The sequence below is a fragment of the Clytia hemisphaerica genome, unplaced genomic scaffold (assembly GCF_902728285.1).
Source record: "Clytia hemisphaerica strain Z4C2 unplaced genomic scaffold, Clytia hemisphaerica genome assembly, whole genome shotgun sequence".
Lineage (NCBI taxonomy): Eukaryota > Metazoa > Cnidaria > Hydrozoa > Leptothecata > Clytiidae > Clytia > Clytia hemisphaerica.
In genome coordinates this window covers 232,401-253,064 of record NW_027103668.1, presented here as the reverse complement: position 1 = coordinate 253,064, position 20,664 = coordinate 232,401, and the positions used below count along the sequence as shown (strand labels likewise).

General features: G+C 36.2%; 3 protein-coding genes across 4 annotated transcripts in view; 1 reads left to right on the top strand and 2 right to left on the bottom strand.

Annotated features, from left to right (window-relative positions):
• Positions 1-20,664, bottom strand: part of LOC136803299 (talin-1-like) — an 85,457-nt gene that overhangs the window by 42,105 nt on the left and 22,688 nt on the right. For both annotated transcript variants that reach the window (XM_067060018.1, XM_067060019.1), the window contains exons 7-20: positions 19,847-19,965; positions 19,348-19,432; positions 18,779-18,848; positions 18,401-18,527; positions 17,871-17,941; positions 17,478-17,541; positions 16,897-17,001; positions 16,584-16,673; positions 16,255-16,320; positions 15,783-15,884; positions 15,130-15,292; positions 14,088-14,221; positions 13,426-13,559; positions 12,505-12,658 (exon numbers count right to left, since the gene is read on the bottom strand). In XM_067060018.1, the coding sequence (XP_066916119.1) occupies positions 12,505-12,658; positions 13,426-13,559; positions 14,088-14,221; positions 15,130-15,292; positions 15,783-15,884; positions 16,255-16,320; positions 16,584-16,673; positions 16,897-17,001; positions 17,478-17,541; positions 17,871-17,941; positions 18,401-18,527; positions 18,779-18,848; positions 19,348-19,432; positions 19,847-19,965 (1,484 nt within the window). The remainder of the gene's footprint in view (positions 1-12,504; positions 12,659-13,425; positions 13,560-14,087; positions 14,222-15,129; positions 15,293-15,782; positions 15,885-16,254; positions 16,321-16,583; positions 16,674-16,896; positions 17,002-17,477; positions 17,542-17,870; positions 17,942-18,400; positions 18,528-18,778; positions 18,849-19,347; positions 19,433-19,846; positions 19,966-20,664) is intronic.
• Positions 601-2,952, bottom strand: LOC136803310 (uncharacterized). The gene is made up of 2 exons (XM_067060034.1): positions 2,712-2,952; positions 601-2,318 (listed from the first exon to the last, which is right to left on the bottom strand). The coding sequence occupies exons 1-2, from the start codon at positions 2,885-2,887 to the stop codon at positions 686-688; spliced, it is 1,809 nt and encodes a 602-aa protein (XP_066916135.1). The 5' UTR covers positions 2,888-2,952; the 3' UTR covers positions 601-685.
• Positions 9,493-11,834, top strand: LOC136803309 (uncharacterized). Its single transcript, XM_067060033.1, has 2 exons — positions 9,493-9,801; positions 9,960-11,834. The coding sequence occupies exons 1-2, from the start codon at positions 9,506-9,508 to the stop codon at positions 11,581-11,583; spliced, it is 1,920 nt and encodes a 639-aa protein (XP_066916134.1). The 5' UTR covers positions 9,493-9,505; the 3' UTR covers positions 11,584-11,834.

The window sequence follows — 20,664 nt, the reverse complement described above, 5'->3', positions numbered from 1 at the left end:
TACATTTTTATTCCATTTTCAATGATATGCAATATATACACGTGCAATAAGATAAATTAAAATAAGGAAAGCGTTTTCTTTCCACAAAATGGGTGCAAATTTATTTTATCAAATTTCTTAAACTACGGAAGATATTGTCAATACTATTTACATACACAGTGGAATATTTTCAAATTTGTAGGGCTAGAGTTTATGTAGTCCCTAGTACGTTTTCGAGAGATCACAAATGAATAGCATCCAGGGTCAGGGCTGGGGTTGCTTAGCAATTTAGCTCATTTTCTTTAGCAAAATTTGCTTTGACCACCCCTGATATTATATTTATGCTTATCAGGTCAAGGGCTATTGTTTGTCATGCTTAGATTATCTAAAAAGTTTTTACTTCACGAGATAAATGAGAAAAATCTTCATGATTTCAGGGCTCGAGCCCTATAGCAACCTGGTTGCTTATAAAAAATGTGTAACTCAACACACCCCCGGCGCAGGGGGGGGAGTTCTATCAATTCAATAAAATCGTTGAATAGGGGTCAAAACTGGAAGAACTCTTGGTGATGCAGAACCTGGTCACAACACTCAAGTGCTTATTTATTTTTGTGTGAAATATTTTATTTTGGACCAACAACAACATCCAGAATCTTTCTTTGAAATTTTAAATTCAAACGATACAGCACCACCATTCACTGTATCTCTATTTGAGATCAATACTGTTGTTAAATGAAAAGACTGAATGAAAAGTAGGCGGGGTCTGGTAAAAGAATTTGGACAGGAGTACATCACACATTTGGCTTTGGTGTCTGTTTAAAATCATTCCTGTTTCGGCGTCTCGTAGACAAAAATCTTCAAACCGATTTCGAAACATAACAGCCAAATACACGTTAATTTCATTTAACGGGCCGAAAACTTCTTTCGCTGAATCAATAAATGGCGAAAATGCAAAATTTGTCTTCATAGTTTTTTTTTTGTTTTCGTCGATTTCCTTTTTTAGATTTTTGCATTTTCTAATGCATTCTTCTTGCTTGAACATCCAGTCAACGTGACACGCACCAAGCACAAATACATCCCAATTCATAAAATGTAGATAATGGATGGTATCATCTACTGAGCAAGCTTTGGCGAATTTGATAAACTCCTTTGGCTCCAAGTAATCTGGAATATTTGACCAGTTAATTCCAAGAGGTGAAAGCAATTTGATTCGCTGCGCGAAAGATAGATCTGTAGGGTTGATAAATTTAGTTTCCAAATAGCATTGGATGTTGCCACTATTGATCAATGCTCTGAATCCTGTCATGACATCCCGAGTGCAAGAAATAATCAATTCATACATTGTCTTATGATTTGATCGCCCAACTTCAAACTGTGATGCCAAAAGATTGATGCTTTTGAAAAAATTTTCCTCGGTCACCCTTTTTTTACCTGGGTTTTCATAAAACATTGTTGGATTGCCAGTTGAACTTTTAGACTCATCCACAAAGATAATGCCCGTGTAAAGGTACCTCAAAAATTTAACTCGATCTTCCTCGAGTTTCATACTCCAAATAGCTTCAAATTCTATTTTGATTGGTTTGATTTCTCTAGAGAAAATGGATTTTGCATCATCCAAAGAGATTTTATATCCCAGCCATTCTCGGATTATGCCAGCATCACCAGACTGGAGTTGATATTTGTCTGGATTCTTCAAAGCATCCTGGGATACTAAACGGAACGCCTCCTCTGTTTCCCTGCTCCAACATGATGAAAACCAGATTTGTAGCAAACTTGAAGTACTGATTTCATCTTCCTTGAAATACTTCATAATACCATAGATCATTTTGCTTCTCAAAGTCGTAAATTGGTTTGAATCATAACCATAGAAAGTCAATCTCTCCTGTAAAGTATCTTTGTATTTACCCCAAGCTAATTGGAATAAGTCAACAAAACCAAAAGAGACATAAGTCTGCCCGAATTCATAAGTTCGATTGGTTATGGTTGAATTTCGCATTGTTTGAAATAAATTGGTCGCATAGATGGGGCGAACAAGGCGCTCGTAAATATCTCCGAATCTCCTTCGAGGGTCTTCAAGAAAATTACTCAAACGCTCTCCATCTGCTATGTTTGGTCCCCACCTTTTCAGGAAATTTTCACGACTAGTGAAATCACAACTTTCTGCGCATTGCATGCTGGGTTTTCCGCTTTTGATATTAAATAACAAAAAAGATGCAACGTTTTCCTTTGTCTTGAGTGCAGAATAATCATCTCGATCAATAGAATAGCGTCTTTTATATTCCTCTGATATTTTGAAATTGCTGGAAGGTTTCGTGGTCAAAAATGATAAAATCTGCTGTCTATAAATGAGAGAAAATAAATCAAAATAAATTATTATTTGGTTTAGGGTTCGGATAGGAGAAAATAAATGATATTACGGCTGGGTCTGTTTTTTAGATGGAAAAAACTTATAATTTGTTACGGGATATTAAAACTACCATTTGTCTGTTCCATTATTTTTTGCGTCTTTTTTAATATTTCTGAATTGAATTAGTCGTCTAGCATGCTAGGCTACAAATTTATTAAAAAGTGAAAATTTTAAACACCATTTACGATCTCTTTAACGTCTAAGGGTTAAGAAATTGAGTGTTTTATAGAGTCCACAAAGTCTTAAAATGTTCTTAAATTGTTCTTAATATTTCTAGGCCATCAAAGCCCTTTGCTTACCAGATAAAATGAAATTCACTACTCACTCAAAAGAGCTGTTCGTCGCTTCTTGGGTAGCCTTTTTCTCTTTGCTGATTTCTTTGCATCGTTTCTTGTGGTTTTTCCAATCAGAAACCTGACATTCTTTAGAACAGTAATATACTGTTTGACATTGACTGCATCTCTTTGAATCTGGCTGGTCACAGACATTGCACTTTCCCATTATAATCTCTATTCTTATATCAAGGATTAGAATCTTATTTTAAAGAAATTTAACGAATTTGTTCACTCGAAAAAATTTAATTTGATAGGCGAAGAATACTACATGAAAATATAAACCAATGAGATATTTAAATGTTTAATTAATTGCTTCGTGTATTTATATTTTCGAAGAACTCTTAAATAATTGAGTGGTATTCAGAAAGGTGTCTTTAAGCATTGAAGGAAAGGTTATTCAGGGTGGAATTCTAAAGAGTTGAATTTTATTTGAAGTCTACGTAACCATGGCTATCGCTATCGCTATTTAGAAAAGTTTATTTTTAGTATAGTCTGAGTTTGTTTATCATTTTTCAAAGTTCACTTAAAACATTGTTTTGGTGTTTCAGAAAACATTTCCGACATCAGCTAGTACGTCATATTTCAGACAACCTCCCCTGTAACTTTTGTTGGCTTCATTTTCAGATATTTGGTTGTCGTAATGTTTTTCAGAAACTGAATTTTTCCAACGGTATCCAATATAGTCTGGAGATCCATACTCTCTATTCAAACTTACAACACATAAGCAAGAATCCCATCAAAAGCTACTCATTGAGAGTATGGTATTCATGATCCAGTTTGAATTTGTTTACATTTGGTTTGAATTCCGTGCCAAAAAAGCCGTTAATAAGGTTAGCCAATCAGATTCACGCACTTCCAATCAAAACAATAATATCACGTGGTTTCAACAATTGTTTAACAGCCAATAGAATTCTGCGGAAAGATTTGGCATCTACAAAAATACCCGGCTACTCTGTTATTTCTATCAAGATTTCTACATTATTATTCGTTTTAACTAAATGCTATACTTCGAAACCACACGAACAGAGTAGACGGGTCTCCCAGCTATATCCAATATCACATACTTTGGAGAGAAAAAAAATCACATCTGGTCTTTTAAGACACCACAGACCCGCTGAGACCCCACAATCAGTGACAAAATACTTGGCACAAAAGGGAAATTCACCGGGGTGTTTTGAAACCACAATCGATTTGTAAGTGCTCTAAAGTAGGTTCGAAGGGTAGAGTTTTAACGTTAGACTTAGGACCTTAGGATCTGAGGATCCAAAAGTTCAAAAATGGTCCAGTAGGGCTTGAAATATAGCCTAGTAACCAATAAATCCCTCCCAGATCGAAATAATCGATCGTTGAAGGCCTGAAATTGACATTCTCGCTCGAACTTCAATTTTCCAAAAATGGTAAATTAGCCAAAAGTGCCAATATATTACTGATTTCAGCTCCACTGGAAAATGAAGCAAAAAATTTCGTCCCCGGTGTGAAAATACCCTTGAATTTCACTGTATTAAATCTACACCTTCCACAAATCATTTGTTGTTTTGAAGCAGAAAAGTGGCTCGCAAAGCAAAAAGTAATCCTATCAAAAACATCAGTAAGGGGGTTCCGGGGGAAGGGCTTACGCAGGTCAAACATCTTTTAACTCGGGAAATTCCTGTTCCTGTTAATCAAGTATTTTGAGCTTCCTTTCCATGTTTCATCCAGCTTTTTAAATACCCCCATCAAAAGGTTAAACTCCCCCATCCGCCTTAGCCCCTCAAAGACCAAAAAATAAAACTTGGGGACCCATCATGGGTCTTTGTAATTTTTTGCCCTTATTTTCTTCTGAATAATATGCAAGAATCGGCATATAATAATTTTACTCGTAGTTACATAGCGGAATCTTGCTTTTTACATATGTGAACCAAAAGTAGAATAAACCTATATATATATATATATATATATAAATTTTACCAAAATACTATGACTAGTACTATAGGGGTGGGAAGCATCGAGAAATCCAGATCAGCTGATCTGGATTGCAAGATACTTCCCACCGATCATCATATCAGCAAGAACAACTAGAAAAAATATATTAGAAAATCATTTTCTCAACATAGCACTGTTGCAGAGACCATCTTTTGTAAGGGAGTTTTGATCAGTTACTTGATCTAGCAAAGTTTTAAATGGTCTTCCACGTTTCGTATACTTATCATCGTTGAACATCAACAGTTTAATGGAACGCTCGTGGGTCATACGAATAACATGTTTAGCATATTCCAGCTGCTGTTTTCCAATGAAATTGGACAAATCTGATGTACCACATATTTCATGGAGTCTTTTGTTGGTTACCTGATAACGGGAATCGTTGTTAGACTCATTTACGAAACGAAAACCACCTCTGATCATTCGACGTAGGAATCGACGATATGTGACGTTTAGTCGCTCAAGTTGGCTTGAATATAAATTCCAATTTTGGCATGAGTAGATTAAGCGACTACGTACATAACTATTTAAGAAGATGATACGAGTTTTTCAAATGGACATTGAAATTTTGAAGAAGGTTGGTCATTTCTGCGAATTTGTTAGTCGCCTGTTGAATACGGTAATTAATCTCGATGTCACCGGTATTCGGTTCCTCAAAGTGAATGAAAGCTCCGAGATATTTGAACGTTTTGACGTTTTTGATATCAATGTTCCTCAATTTGATGATGGATTTTGGGTAATCCTGTTCGGTACAGTTAAGTATCATAGATTCGGTTTTCAAAGCGTTTATTGATAGTCCAAATCGAGTAAACGTTTGATCTAGAAAGTTGATAGAGCTTTGCAAATCTAGTTGACTGATGAGAAAAAGGATGAGATCGTCCGCGTATCCGCACCACGGTAATGTCGATGTCCCCCAATTGCGTAAATTGTTCTCTCTCATAGATATTCTATTTGTTCTAGAGATACTTCTTGGATTCAAACGGTATAAATGTTTATAGAAGTTGATACTTTCTGCATTGGCTTCACTCATAAAGACACGCATGACAAAATCGATGTAGAGATTAAAGAGGAACGGGCTCTCTGGTCCTCCTTGGCGGACTCCTGATGTAGTTTGAAAGGTATTTGATTCCTGGAAAGTGAGAGTTGTCTGTTTGTAGAGTTGTTCGAGTATGGTGAACAGTGGTGGTAGATTGTTATCGGGAAATCGCATTTTGATTGATTCGAATAACCAATGTCTCGGAATGTGATCAAATGCTGCAGATAAATCTACAAACAGTAGGAAGAGGGGCTGCTTCTTTCGGTTAGTGATTTGCTGTACACGTTTCAGTTCAAAAATGCCGTCCGTCGTCCCTCTATCTTTCCTGAAACCGTTTTGCTCATCACTAAGTTGAGCTTCATACCATGGTTGCAGGCGATTTAAGATAATGTTAGTCACAAGTTTGCATATTGTTGACCCTATGCTGATCCCTCTATATTTTGAGGGGTCTTGTTTGGAACCTTTATTTTTCCAAAGAGTTTTAAGGCGCGAGTTGCTCCAAGCTTCTGGGATATCATTATTCATCCATAGGTTTGTTGTAATATGGTGGATTATTTGTGATAAGACGGGATCATCGCATAGTTTTAGAAGTTCAGGATCTACGTCATTATTAGCCTTATTGTTTTTTAAGCTGGCGATTTGTTTTTGGATTTCTTCAATAGTGGGTGGGCTGTCTTCAATATCTGTGTTTACTGATATTTGACGAAGTTCTTGAATAAAACGAGGGAGATTATCATGATCATTGCGCAATTCGTTTGGCATTGTTTCATCTGGTCGTTGCGGTGGGTTAAAATGAGATTTGAAATGTTCAAGAAGTTTATTTGGATCACATGAACTCGGGACTGGTTTAAGAGTACTATTTTGATTTTGGGCTCTTTGAAAAAGTTTTTCGATTTCTCTGTTAATGGCCAGTTGGTTGATCTGGTCTGCTTCTTGTTTAAGGTAAACATTCTTGAGGTGTTTGGCACGATAACGAATTTTCTTTCGTACAGCTTTGATAGAATTTATATTTGCATTCTCAGTAACAAGTTTATCTCTGAGGTTAAACAGTTCATTCAATTTATCATCATTATGCCAGGGTTGACGTGAGACATTGTTCACTTTCTTTGGGAGGGTTTCGGTTGCAGCATCGTTTATTGCTTTCAGAAGGCTGTTGTTGAGGGTGTTGTTGTCTACTTCCAAGACTAAAGAATTCAACCTATTAATTACCATAGTTTTAAAGTTTGTTGCAATTGTTTGATCTTTCAGGGCTGATAGATTGTGTTTGAGGGGTTGCTTTATTTTCTTTCTATTGATGAATCGAGCAGCTTTAGAAGTCGGGGTTTTGATTATGGCTGTTACGAGTCGATGGTCGCTGTCGAAGTCGAAGCTGTTGTAAACTCTGCAGTTTTTAACATACTGTCTAATCCAGCTACACGATAAAATAAAATCGTATACTTTTTGAGTTTTTCCGTCTGGTGAGTGCCAGGTTACCCTTCTACATTTCTTGTGGGTAAACCATGTATTAAGTACTGATTGATTTGTTTCGTTGAAGAAGGTGTGAAATCTTTGACCGTTGTCGTTAACTTCGAGATTATCAATTACTACGTTTTCTCTCAGTGAGGAATTATACCATGCCGCAGAGGTGGTTGCATTAAAGTCTCCTAAACATATGACTTTCCGACATTTTTCGACTTTCATTTGCTTTTTCAGTGTAGAATAAAACAAATTCTTACTACTTTCGGTTGCATCTTCAAATATATCAAAATATTTAACAATGGTTGAAAATACCACAAAAATTAACCCCCCATCATAAATCACTCCCCCATCATAAATCACTCCCCCATCAGCCTTAGTCCCCCAACATTTGAATAATAAAAAAATACTTGTATATCATAAATTTGGCAAAATTCTAAATCCCCCCGAGTTTGATGGAGGGGGAATGAAACCATGTTTTCTAGGTAAAAATTGGGTTATTCATATTCAGGGTCACTATTCATTATTCTGAGCAAAACAGTGGAATTCTTTCTGTAAGGATAGTATTAGCCCTGGTCAAACAGGGCGTTAGAGTCCCTTATAAAAGAAAAAATAATTTTCATGAAGAACCAAGGATGACTTAGGCAGGCGTAGATTTTCTTTTTTTTCTTTTTTAGTTCGAGAAATTTGATTGCACTTGCGACTTGTTTCTAAAAAAGGAAGGAATTACACGAAAGAACACACATTTATAATAACCAGCTAACTCAGGCTTGGCTGTTCTTAATTTTTTGAAATTTTCAGTCTTAAATGTTCTTACAATGTTCTTAATAAGCTTAGTATCTTTGCTTAAAAACTTAAAATGGGTTTAAAATCTGTTGAAATCAGTACTTTCTTAGTAATTTCTAAAATCTGAGGCTCAGAGTCGCTCTTACTTTGTTCTTAGGTCTTGGCCAATTTTCAGCCTCGTGTTCTCATAAGATTGTTCTTATAAAAATGCATGTATATGCCGGATGTCAGCCTACGCATAATAGATGTCCCTTTTCACATATAGAGCTATCTATCTCAAGCTTAGTTATCAAGCTATCTTAGAGCTTAGTCACAGATGCGAAGCTGCGTTTCTAGCTTTATAAATGCACATTAAATCACATCGTTACTAAGCTACTTTCAAATAGAACATAAAAAGACCTTTCTATACAAGAAAGAACATGACTTGAAACTGATCAACAAAGTAAAAGGTATTTTGAAAGGCTTCTTAAGAAATAAGTGCAGTGTTGAGCAATATAGGAAAAACTTTCAGAAAGGTCATCATAATCTTGGGCAAAGAGTGTTATACGGATAAAAAAAGTTGATACTAACTTAGCTCATACAATCTAGGCCCGGTGGGGGACACTCGATATCTAAACGACGGCATACAGTGCAACCCATGAGCAGTGAAAAGGTACCTTTACAGTGTAGTTTGATTGCATATTTTATTTTTCTGAAGCCACCCAAAAATGACCCTGCGATGTCGATACATTGTGCAAAACAAATCATAACCGATGCGAGTTATAACAGCAAAGATAGTAGTGCAGTCTTGAAGTGCACTTTATTAAAAATACACCTTTACAGTGCATTTCGAGGGTCTCGAAAAATCTGCCCTTAAGGGCGGCACATGCCGTGGGTCGGACCATATTAGTACCCCCTACCAGGAATCTAGTAGAAGACCTTTTCATGTATTCATGATTCAAAAGCCTTCATCCAAAGACTATAAATGTAAGTAACATTCTTTTTCTTATAGAATACCAGTGTTCCTATAACTGTTGAAATCGAGTTCAAACAAGCACAAACATAGCAACAGACAGCAAACTATGGTTTATAAAGTGTTATGATATTTTTAGATCAATTTCTTGGAAATTGAATAAACAGGTTTCTAACGTGAATTAACAGAAAAAGTTATCGATATAAAAAGATGAAGAAGTGTTTATCATTATTATATTTCAAGAAAAGCATATTATAGTAAGATTTGGTTCGAAAGAAATCATCTATCGTTCGTACTAAATTCTAGTAGTGCAGACAGGAGGGGCGCAAAATTTGTGTAGGAGAGCAGATTTTTATGACACAGTAATTATCTATTCATGATATAAAAAGGTAATTACTGTGTCATAAAAATCTTGCCAGCTTAGTTTTGTTTGATTCGACTCTAACGTCCAGAACATTTCATGTTTCAACGTTCATCTGACGTTTTTCGATGTGTCGTAAGAATGAGCGTCGATATTTGTGTGACAGCTGGGAACAATGAAAGTTAGCATCTTGATTTACTTTTTCACTTTATATTTAGAGAAAAGTTCAATAATTATGGTCACGTGTGCTCGTTGTGAAAACCCTGGTAGTCAGCGTTGCAGCCAATGTAAATCCATTTACTACTGTTCCTCGCAATGTCAAAAAGCAGATTGGAGACAACACAAGAGAGCGTGTAAATTGAAGGCCAAACAGAACGAAGAAAAGCTACAACAACAACGACAACAACAACAACAACAACAACGACAACAACGACAACAACAACAACAACAGCGACAACAGCGACAGAGCTTTCCATCTAGTTATGAGGAATCATATGGACAAGGATTAATGGATATATTACAGAGTAATTTGTAAGTATATGTAATGTGAAACTGAACTAAAAGTTTGATTTTAGAATTTCAGAGCGTTAACTAAACCCTTTTCTCGCAATGTAACAATGTCCTTTTTGCTTTTGAAATCCAACTAACACACAAATGGTACCTGCTTAATCTAATGTTTTTATTTTCAGCCATGGAATGTTAGGCATGTCACTTGAAGACTCGATGTCAATCTCAGCCGAGTACGGACGCGTATACCCGTACGAAACAGCTCACATTGGCGTACTCCGAGAAAGAGAAATAAGTTACCGGTGGACTAGGCTAGAAGAGAAACAAAATAAAACAAATATGGCTTCCCTCGAACATATTGACTTTGCAGGCTACGAATGTTTTCTTAAAAGATGGGGCCCTAATATCGGTATCATGGATCCAAAACACGTCTTGAACTTTATACAAACACCAGGGCGGAAGATGGGCGATATTTATGAGAGGCGTATCCAACCAAGATATGATATGTTTCGCTATCAGACAATGCGAAACACCAGCATAGCCAATCAGGAGTATCAGTTTGGTCGGACCTATGTTGGGTTCGGATTTGTTGATCTGTTCCAATTAGCCTGGGGTAAATACAAAGATACTTTACAGGAGAGATTGACTTTCTATGGTTATGATTCAAACCAATTTACGACTTTGAGAAGCAAAATGATCTATGGTATTATGAAGTATTTCAAGGAAGATGAAATCAGTACTTCAAGTTTACTACAAATCTGGTTTTCATCATGTTGGAGCAGGGAAACTGAGAAGGCGTTCCGTTTAGTATCTCAAGATGCTTTGAAGAATCCAGACAAATATCAACTCCAGTCTGGTGATGCTGACATAATCCGAAAATGGCTTGGAAATAAAGTTTCTTTGAATGATGCGAAATCCATTTTCTCAAGAGACATCAAACCCAGGGATGGTCTTTTTGAAGACATTTGGAGCATGAAGTTGAGCGAGGATAGGGTCTTGTTTTCTCGATATTTGCTGACAGGTATCATATTTGTTGATGATTCAAAAGTCATTTGTGGAAACCCCACCATGTTTTACCAAGAAGGTAAAAACAGAAAGATGTCTGAGGAGCTATTCTTTAAAGGTATTGACCTCCTAGCAACAGGCTTTGAGGAAGAGAGAAAACCGCACCGTACAATGTACGAATTCATCATTTCGATCACAGAAAAAATCATCACAGGATTCAGAGCTCTTATCAAAATCGGAAACATCGAGTGCCACTTGGAGAGTAAGTACATTGACGCAACAGATCTACAATTTGCATCACGCATCAGAAATCTCAATCCTTATGGCATCGATTGGTCCAACATTCCAGATTACATGGAGCCAAAGGAGTTTATCAAATTCGCCAAAGCTTGCTCAGTAGATGATACCATCCATTATCTGCATTTTATCAATTGGATTCAATTTGTATTTGGTGCGTGTCACACAGATTGGGTAGACCAGCAAAGAGAATGTATCAAAAAATGTCAAAAGTTAAAACGACAAGTCGATATGGATGTTGCAAAATTGAAGAAAGATTCAGCTATCATGGCATTTCTTGATCCAGATCGTAAATTCAATTTCCCGTTGAATGAAATCAATTTGTATTTATCCATCATGTTTCGAAATCGCTTCGAAGATTGGTTCCTGTACGATCTTGAAACAGGAAGAATTTTGAACAGACATCAAAGTCAAATGTGCGATTCTGCAATCGCAAAATTCTTCGATCAAAGTCCAACGACGTTTCGTTCAGTCTTCAGTTTCAATGATAACATTAAATTGTAAGGATTATCACGTGAACAGTCAAATTGCTTTATTTTTGCTTAGATTTAAAATATTTTGTGTTAAATATCTCTCAATTCCATTAATTTGTTTAAGTAAGGGACCCAGCCCGAAACATGTTGGGAAAAGCCAAATTATAATAGCCGCATTCTTTTTCACCGATCAAGATATATCTGAATGCATTATTTGTAATGTTAAAATTTGTAAAATTTACTAAAATTCAAACAAATTCTTTTGTCATATTTAATGAAGCACCGGAAATTCTGTTGGATTCTTCTTTTCTTTAATTAGTTAATAGACGATATCGGCTTAACGAAATTCTCCCCGAATGATTACCCATGATGCATTGCGCAAAAAAATTCAGTAAGTCAATATTGTCCGTGAATTTTTTTGCGCAATGCATCATGGGTAATCATTCGGGGAGAATTCGGAAAGCCGATATCGTATATTCTTTTGCTTTATTCATCCTTCATTTAGCTTATTATAACATTCTGGGAACCTTTAGGCCCCACTCCTCAGCATGAATGATTCAATTTAAGAATAAGTTTGTAAATGAGAGAAAAATTTTCTAACGATATCATCATTGACATGTTCTAAAAGATACCTTGCCGGTAGAAAATTCGTCGTAAAAAGAGTGACGAAAAATTACTTGGCGACGAAATTTCTACCGACGAATTCTTATAGCCGAAGAATCATTCACCAAATTATTTTTTTGCGGACGATTAATTTTCGCCGACGAATTTATTGTTGATTACTATAAAGTTTCTTTTGCTAACAAATTTTTATCCTCAACTAATTAGCAAAGCCAATAATAAGCTAAGCCATTTAAAAAGAATATTTAAGCCCGAGCATGGAATCTTAAAACAATACTTAGAACAAAGAGGGGAAGGCCACGTGTCAAACCATGGTAACAAACAGTCTCACCATTTGTTTTTGAGGATCTAGCCTTGATAATAAGAATTTGAATGAATCGGATAAGTTCTTTGCAGCATCCAACAAGCCTTTGCCTTCATCTTCTGGAGTATTTGGTTTTGCGTTGTACTTCAAGTGTCTTGCCAAGTTTGTCATATTTGAAGTTCTAGGGAGGAAAAAGTTGGTAATCATAGGATTACATAGGTAAAAGAGTGGTCGGACTGACTTAGAGTCCATTTGCTTTAATAGTCCTTTTTTTTTTGCTACGCGTGGAAACCACTCTCAAGGGATAACCCAACTACGTTGCTGTAATGTTTTCCGCATTGGAGTATGATACAATCTTGGACAAAACATTTGATAGAAAGGGGATTTCCCTGGGAAATTTTAAACACCACAAATGATTTTTTAAGTGCTCTAGTAATCTACTTCGTAGAATTTTAACTCTGAGTTTTAACATGATCTCAGGATTCAAGCTCAAAATTGTTCCAATAAGGCTAGGAATATAGAAGCCCTGAACCCCACAAAATCGCGATTCTCGGCCGAACTCTAAATTCTAAAAAACATCAAAATACACAAAACTCTCTATATATTTGACCATGATTGTAGAATACACACTTAAAACCGATGGATTTTTATTTAACCTGGATCACCTAAAATTAAAAGTGGGGCACCATTATGGGTTTTACAATTGTAATGGGGACTGGTCATGCAGTGTTATTGCACCAAGTAGGCAAAGTTACAAAGAGTTTTGGGAAATAATTTCAGCTGGGAATAAGGTTTAGCCACAGCGCCCTCACTTTTTTGCAGACTATAATTTTTATTTTCCATTTTTATCAAATTTCCGTTAAAATTATGGTGTTTAATAGTTGCGAAAAATGAAAAATTTTCTTGACAATTTTCCCTCCCTCACTTCAAACGATCAATGAAACTTACATTCGATTGATACCACCATTGAGTGCTTCATAGTCCAATTCTTCAGGAGGGGAAGCTGTTGCACTTGCAATCGAGGTTAATGCAACTGAAATCTCTGCTAACGTGTTATCAACACGGAAGTCATCCGAGTGTGCCTGGAAGAAAATAAGAATGAGAATGAGGCCACAATTAGTTTAACCTGTATGAAATATCTCTTCGCATAAGAATCCTGCTTAAAAGTTAAAACTACATAAAAAATTGTATAAAAAAAACGACCATACAAACGTCTCAAAAAATCATTTTAAGCTCGGTTCATAAAAAGCCTCATTTTTTTCAGAAACTCCTGCGTAAAGTGCAGAAATCTTTCTGGCAGTGAAGTCAGATTAAAGAACGTCCTGAAACACATGTTTTTGCAGAATTTAAGCTGCAGTAAAACCTCCAATTAACAGAAGCTCTTAAGACGGACAGTATGAAAATAGCGGACACAACCTATCTTATAGACCCTTTCTATCAATCCCTTCTAAGATATCATCTAAAAAATGAACAGCTGAAATTTTTAACTCCCCAATAGTGTCAGCTAGTTAGAGAATGCACTGTACAATCAGATTTTAATTAGTCAAATCATTCAAAAGTCTTTCAAATCGATTTCTCAATGAAAAACCTTGAGAAGTGACGATGAATACCTGTCTGATTGGTTCAAGTTCAGCGTAAGGGTTTTCCTCTTCTTCTTCATCAACGAGGTCGTCCATGACAACCAACATGGCGCGTCCACTGTTATCAATGTTGTCAATCAACTGTTGCTGTATAGCTGTCATTCCTTTGGAGAAAGATGATAGAATCAATAAAGGACTACTTCGAATACACAATGACAATGTCCCCTTTTCTATATATTATTCGGCACTCAGCAATATATTGTAAATATATTTCCTGTCAATTCTTGAATTGTCATACTTCAGCTGAGAATGTATTGAATCATTTATGTACGTTCGAATGGTCATTCTTCATAAATTTTATTTTAAACAATATTTCGACCTCCTTAGTGAAGGTCTTCATCTTCATTTCCTGCCAATATATTATGCAGTGTATGTAGGCTTTAAGGGTACCTGACCAGGGAAAGCAAAGTCTGGATTAAGCAACTGATTCATCTGCATAATAATTGGTTGCGACGTTACGATTGATTCTACAGTTGACTCTCTCTAATTCGACGTTCTACTATTCGATACACTCTATTATTCGATATATCGAAAGTCATCGTCAAGAAATTCTCATAAACGACGCCCTACTATTCGACACGCTCCTTTGTTCGATGAAAATCCAATTTCCCTTAAAATCGAATTCTATAGGGTTAACTATAGGGTAACTATAGGGCCTTTGCAACGTGCGTTTTGATTCGTTGCTTAATCGATTAAGCATACAGGCATGAACAGGCCTTAATCTAGCCCGGGGTCCACTTAAAGCTTTTTTTATAGACTGAATGACGCGATTAAGTGGCCCGGTAGTATATGGTAATATGCTTTTGCCTAGGCGGACTGTAAAACAGTCCGCCAGATTTTAGTTGTTTTTGATAGGTAAAAACAGTATGAAGCAATGTTTTTATTTGAGAATAAGGGATTGCAAATCTGTTCAGCCACAAGTAGACTCTAGTCTAGCCTTAATCGTTTAGACTAAATGGAATTGAAAAGAATTTTTTAAGAGAGATGAAAGGAAAGAAAGCTTGATAGTTACCTTGACTACTGACATTTCCAATTCGCCGTTGTGTTGGCATGACAACCTGGTTATCACGGAAATTGTTGGGTTGGATAACGTGACGTCGCCCTGGGTGAACAACGCCTTCATCAATGATTCCAAGTTCGTCGTCACGGATACCACGTTGTTTAATGTTCTTTGTCTAAAGAAATATGCCAGATATTCAATCGCTATTTAACAATCAAAAATACCAAAATGCCAGATAGAAATAATCAAAAAAAACTTTTGTATGGCAACTGAGCATTAAAGATCTCGGGTGATTTCAACATTTGACCCACACCTTAAATATTGGATAATCAAAAATGCCAACTTTTGAATGGCAAACAAGGCAGAATTTCGATGAACTAGGGATCACAGACGAATCCACAATTTGCTGACGTCTGCATTTTAAATATCGGTTAGACGTATCCCTTGCAAACTATGGTATAAAGTTTGCTCAAAAGGGAAGCCTTATTTAATTTTAGATAAATTGTCTTCATAAAAAAATTAACTGCACCACTTCAACACTTATTCATTAAGAAACTTCACTTGTGTTACACGCCAAAAATGATCGAATTACAGAATTATGTTTAAACCGTCGGGGAGAAGAAGAGCATCTTTTTAACTTCAAGTGCCAGCTGCTTGCTACATACCCTTTTCAATATGATATCGATGTAACCACCAATAAGTTGACCAATTTGAGGACCTTCAAGAGTTTGTACTGAATACATTCCCTCCGTGTAGCTGCCAAAATCCTACAAAGATTAATATAATAGAAAGAATTGGAAAAAAACTAATGACCGAAAAACAATCGCCCATTGCTATGAGCTTCTTTACAGAGAAATTACATACACATTTTGGTCAACGAGACTGATCCTTCTTATCAATTTTTCGTGAATAGTGCCTTGAAGATGCTTTTAGGAACAATACTTGTGTGTGTATTTTGATCACTTAAAGACATATTTTTCAAAATATGAAAAGGCATATGAATCGAATTATTTTATAATACTGTAGGTAAGGATTAGAGCTATTGAAGTTTCAGTGAAGAAGGGTGGGGGGGTTGGTAGAACCGACGAATCTTCACTAAAATATCTAAATAAAGTCATTGATTGAAAGTGTTCTCACCAACGTGAAACTGTTCGGTGAGGCAGCCCAATTCTTTATTGTTGTCAACGGCCATTCTTTAACAATCTACAAAAAATTGAATTAAAATGTGATAATTTCCTTTAATATAAGCCAGAAATTTCAGCCTGTGGTATGAGGAGAAGAAACAGTTAAAAAAAACAGTTTTTGACTCTCTCTCGACCAACAATTGACCGTAAAACCGTAAAACCGTAAAATCGACCATCTTTGGATGGGCGGGGTCATTATCCAAAATACAAGGTACGAGAAAGCAAACTTAGATTTGTTCGTTTGCTTAGTTCTATAAATTGTATATAAGTTTATCGTCTTACCCTTTTTGACCTTTCATCAACTCGCATGACACTTTCTTTGCATACGCCGAACAAACAAGGCTGAAGTTTATTCTTGCCTTTGACTTTTTCCTGTAGCAAATTGAAGAAAGCGAGTTAAACATTCAAGCAAAAATTTAGCAGCAAAAGTTTACGATTACGGTGCTATTGTTGTACAAGAAAGATTTTTTACAATAGATTTCCCTCAAAACTTTTCAAAAACTTTTGAAATCCCACCCTATCCTAATCTAACATTCGTATGGACGCCTTTGTGTCCACGATACTGGTTACTATAAAATCAATCTACGTTGAATACCTTTACTAAGAAAAACGTGACACCATATGTTTTCAAGTTTTGACAAAGTTGAATGTATTTGTATTTTGCATCTAGATCACTCAATCCTTTCAACTTCTTGTGTTCCTGAAAGATGGATAAATCGAAAGATATCAGTTTGGAGGTTGAATAGTGAAATTAAATGAATCTTAGTCCTGTAGCGATGACAACCCAACGGACGAATTCAGAAATAACATTATAACGATCAATTGTTTTGAGTGAATAAAAAACATCGCAATTTTTCGAGGAGGGGACAGAAGATGGACATTACGATTGAATCATTGATATTTTAGAACCAGCAAATTTTGTAAACTGTCTTGATTTTCAGACTTGAATGTTCTTAGTATGCTTATTTTATTCACTTTTTGTCCTTATAGGAAGCCTAAAATCATCATTTACTTGGTCATTTCGGAGGTCTTATTCTGAGGTTGTTCTTAACCTGCTCTTGGGTTTTGACCAAAAAAGAGTCTCGTGTACTTATAAAATTGTATAGGAAAAGCGTGTAGCGTAGTAATGTTAGGTTTTTGAATTGTATTGAAAGAATAAAATATCTCGAAGAGCACCTCTTTAATTTTTGATTTGACTTCTTTATTCTTTTGGTATTCTTTGGGTAGATATTCTCTTGGTCTGGAATAAAAAAGGGAAAGCATGGAATTAAGAAAGGTCCTAACTTCATTTCCGATTTTCTGGAATTCTAATACATTTAATTTGAAGACTTAAAGTGTGGAAAAAAGACACGCGAACCTCATTCAAAACGATCCAGTCATGCAACACATTACAGTAGAGTCTCTTCAATTCGAACCTCTATAATTCGAATCTCTCTTTAACTCGAACAAGTTTCTCGTCCCTTCAGTTAACAGTGCCCCCAAATTTGTGTCCCCCCCCCCCCCGAGTGCCGAGTGTTCGAGTTATATAATGAATAGATAAAATAAGATAAAAATATGGTTTCAACATACTCAATGTAATTAGTTTTGTATCTCATCTCATCATAGTCGCCATGTTGCACTTGTATCATGTAAGCTGCAAACTGAAGAAAGAAACCAAAAAGCGTTGATGCGAAGATTCTATTTAACTCCTCTATATAACCTCACGTATACCGTAGCGTAGTATTCTACCGAGCAGACAATGTCAATAGACCCTCTACGGCAACGGACTTTAAAATCACCGTAGTTATCGGATCTTTTCACAGACAACTATGTAATCTACAAGACACTGCTTCTAACACACAAAATTGACGATCGAATCAAATTCGTGAAAGAATGTGAGAAGATAGAATTCATGCTCAATGTGAAATTGTTTTCAATGATTTCCTAGCTGATTGTACAAGAATGCTCTCACGGGCACGGAGAGATTTTCATAAAATAGAACTAAGTTCTACTAGTTTTCTCAAACTGATATTATCCCGTAACAATTATCGTATTATCATATAACACCAATATTACTTTATATCACACGGATTTTAAACGATTCCAATCTATGTTCTTACCGTGGCAGCTTGTCCAACATCGCACGGGTGACTTCCATCTAATATAGCAGCTGTGGATTGTGCGTACAACAAAGCAATTTCGATTGGGTTTGTAATGTTCACACTCTGCTCATACATGAAACGACGTCTAGAACGGAATGAAGGAAATTTTTAGCACCAACAAGCAAGACATTTGCGTAATTTTTGATCTTGAAAAAAAAATGATGCTAGAAATTTACAAACACTAAAATAATAAGCGGTGAAAATGAGGAACTGATCAGCAAGATCCATGTAATGTATTGAAAGTAGTAAAGAGCGAACTTTTTATAAAAACAGTAGAGGGACTGAATGATAAATGAGCTGAACGAACGAATGGATGAGCAAACGAAAGACAATTACCTTATAACGACAAGCGTGTCATCGTGAACACCACACTCACGCAACGATTTGTCATTCGATAACCAATTGGCTGAAAGAAAGAAAAATTGAATTAGAAAAACATTTATGCTTTTTAAACACAAGAACGGGGATGCCAAAGCACATTTCTTCTATTCATCAATTAGGAACTTACGCAATTATTTTTCCTGGGATATAAGCTGAATAGAACACAAGTCATAGAGAACCAAACTTTTATTGATTTCGCCTAAACTGAAACTATTGATTAGCTTAAAAAACGAACGCAGTTGGAGGCGACCAGGAGGATCCTCTTTCGATAGCTTTCTACCTTAGGTTAGGGGAGAGCGCCATTCTTTCTCCCTGGATTGCTCCACTAACCCTTGATCATTCCTTTAATTTCTGAGAATCAATCAGAAAGGCATCAAGTACCACCATGTTTTACTAAGTACGAAGTCTTTCATATGACTCGGAAGGGGATTGAACCGACGACTTTGTGCACCGTAGTCGAATGCCCTACCTTTGCACTACGGACCGCTTCAGAATTAAGTCCTTTTTCATGATAATCCACTTACTGTCATCATCAGTGTGAGCTTTTTCTTTCAGTTTTTCGACACGTCTCTGTTCAATGTTTTCAACACGATTCATCAATGCACCACTCTAAAATGAAATGATCATTAAAATTCACTGATCGTATAGTAACAATTAAGAAATGTGAAGGCAGTGGAACCCACAGCTTCTCCAACATTGAGCCAAATGGTCACACTAAACGATGAGATGCCAGTAATGATAAGTTTAGAATAAATGATTGAAAGGAAACATTTTTTCAAAACTTGTTACGGGGTCGGTTGTATATTTCTAGATGGCTTTTCATCAACAGAAAGTAACAATTCCATGATATGCACCATTGTAATGTCTTCTGATATTACATCACGGACCCAACAGCTGATTGGCTGTAAGTGACGTAAAATCAGTCAATACGTCACTTGCAACCAATCAGCTGCTGGGTCCGCGGAAGACATTGCAATGGTGCATGTCACGAATACAACATTTCCTGCGTGAATGTTTTCTTACCACCCGACGGAGTGTATTCGTTTTGTTTGGTTTGTCAGCATTTTCAACTCGCTTTTCTTCCTCCTCATCCGTTTTGTCTTCCTCAATAAACAATGCAAATTCATCTGCATTTGTTATACCTGGGTATTAAAGAATGAAATCAGTAAACACTGAAGTAGAAAAAGAATTGGTTTTATATTCTTGCGTCGGTAAGTAGTGTATGTGGAGCACCCTATGGCAAAGGACTCAAATATTTTGAAAGTGAATAGGGTACGCAAGAATACGAGGTCACCACCTCGTCATTGACATCAACATTTTGAGCGTGGTATATGGGGATCCTCCGTTACACTTAAGGAGGAATGTTTAGAACACTTTTCAGTGTGATGGCCATAAGGACTGTAGTCAAATAGTTAACGTTGGGTTAGTTGACAGGAGACAAGAAAATGACACAAATCGAGTCTTTTGACCCTCAAGGAATATGTTCTATGTTATGTATATTTCATATAAGGAGGAATGTTAGAAAACTTTTAAGTGTGAAATGACCAGTAGCGTAGACAGGGGTGGAGAACGATCTGTGTAGGAGAGCAGATTTTTACGACAAAGTACTGGGCTATTCGTGAAATAAAAGCATAATTACTGTATCGTTTAAATTTGCTCTCCTAATCAAATGTTCCTTCGCCCCTGTCTACGCTACTGATGATCAGGGTCTGTAGTCAAATAGTTAACGTTGGCTTATTGAAAAAACTGAAAGCAGCTGACCCCCCTATTCGTTGTGAAGCTAAAGCTGTTCTTTCATTTAGGGGATTGTTTTTTTTTCTAAAAGGACAATCGCCTAAATG

Excerpts from the sequence above, each read along its gene's own strand:
- LOC136803310 (XM_067060034.1), bottom strand. The coding sequence starts at position 2,887 with ATGGGAAAGTGCAATGTCTGTGACCAGCCAGATTCAAAGAGATGCAGT. Across the intron at positions 2,319-2,711 it reads GCGACGAACAGCTCTTTTGA|ACAGCAGATTTTATCATTTT; the intron begins GTGAGTAGTGAA and ends TCTCATTTATAG.
- LOC136803309 (XM_067060033.1), top strand. The coding sequence starts at position 9,506 with ATGGTCACGTGTGCTCGTTGTGAAAACCCTGGTAGTCAGCGTTGCAGC. Across the intron at positions 9,802-9,959 it reads GATATATTACAGAGTAATTT|CCATGGAATGTTAGGCATGT; the intron begins GTAAGTATATGT and ends TTTTATTTTCAG.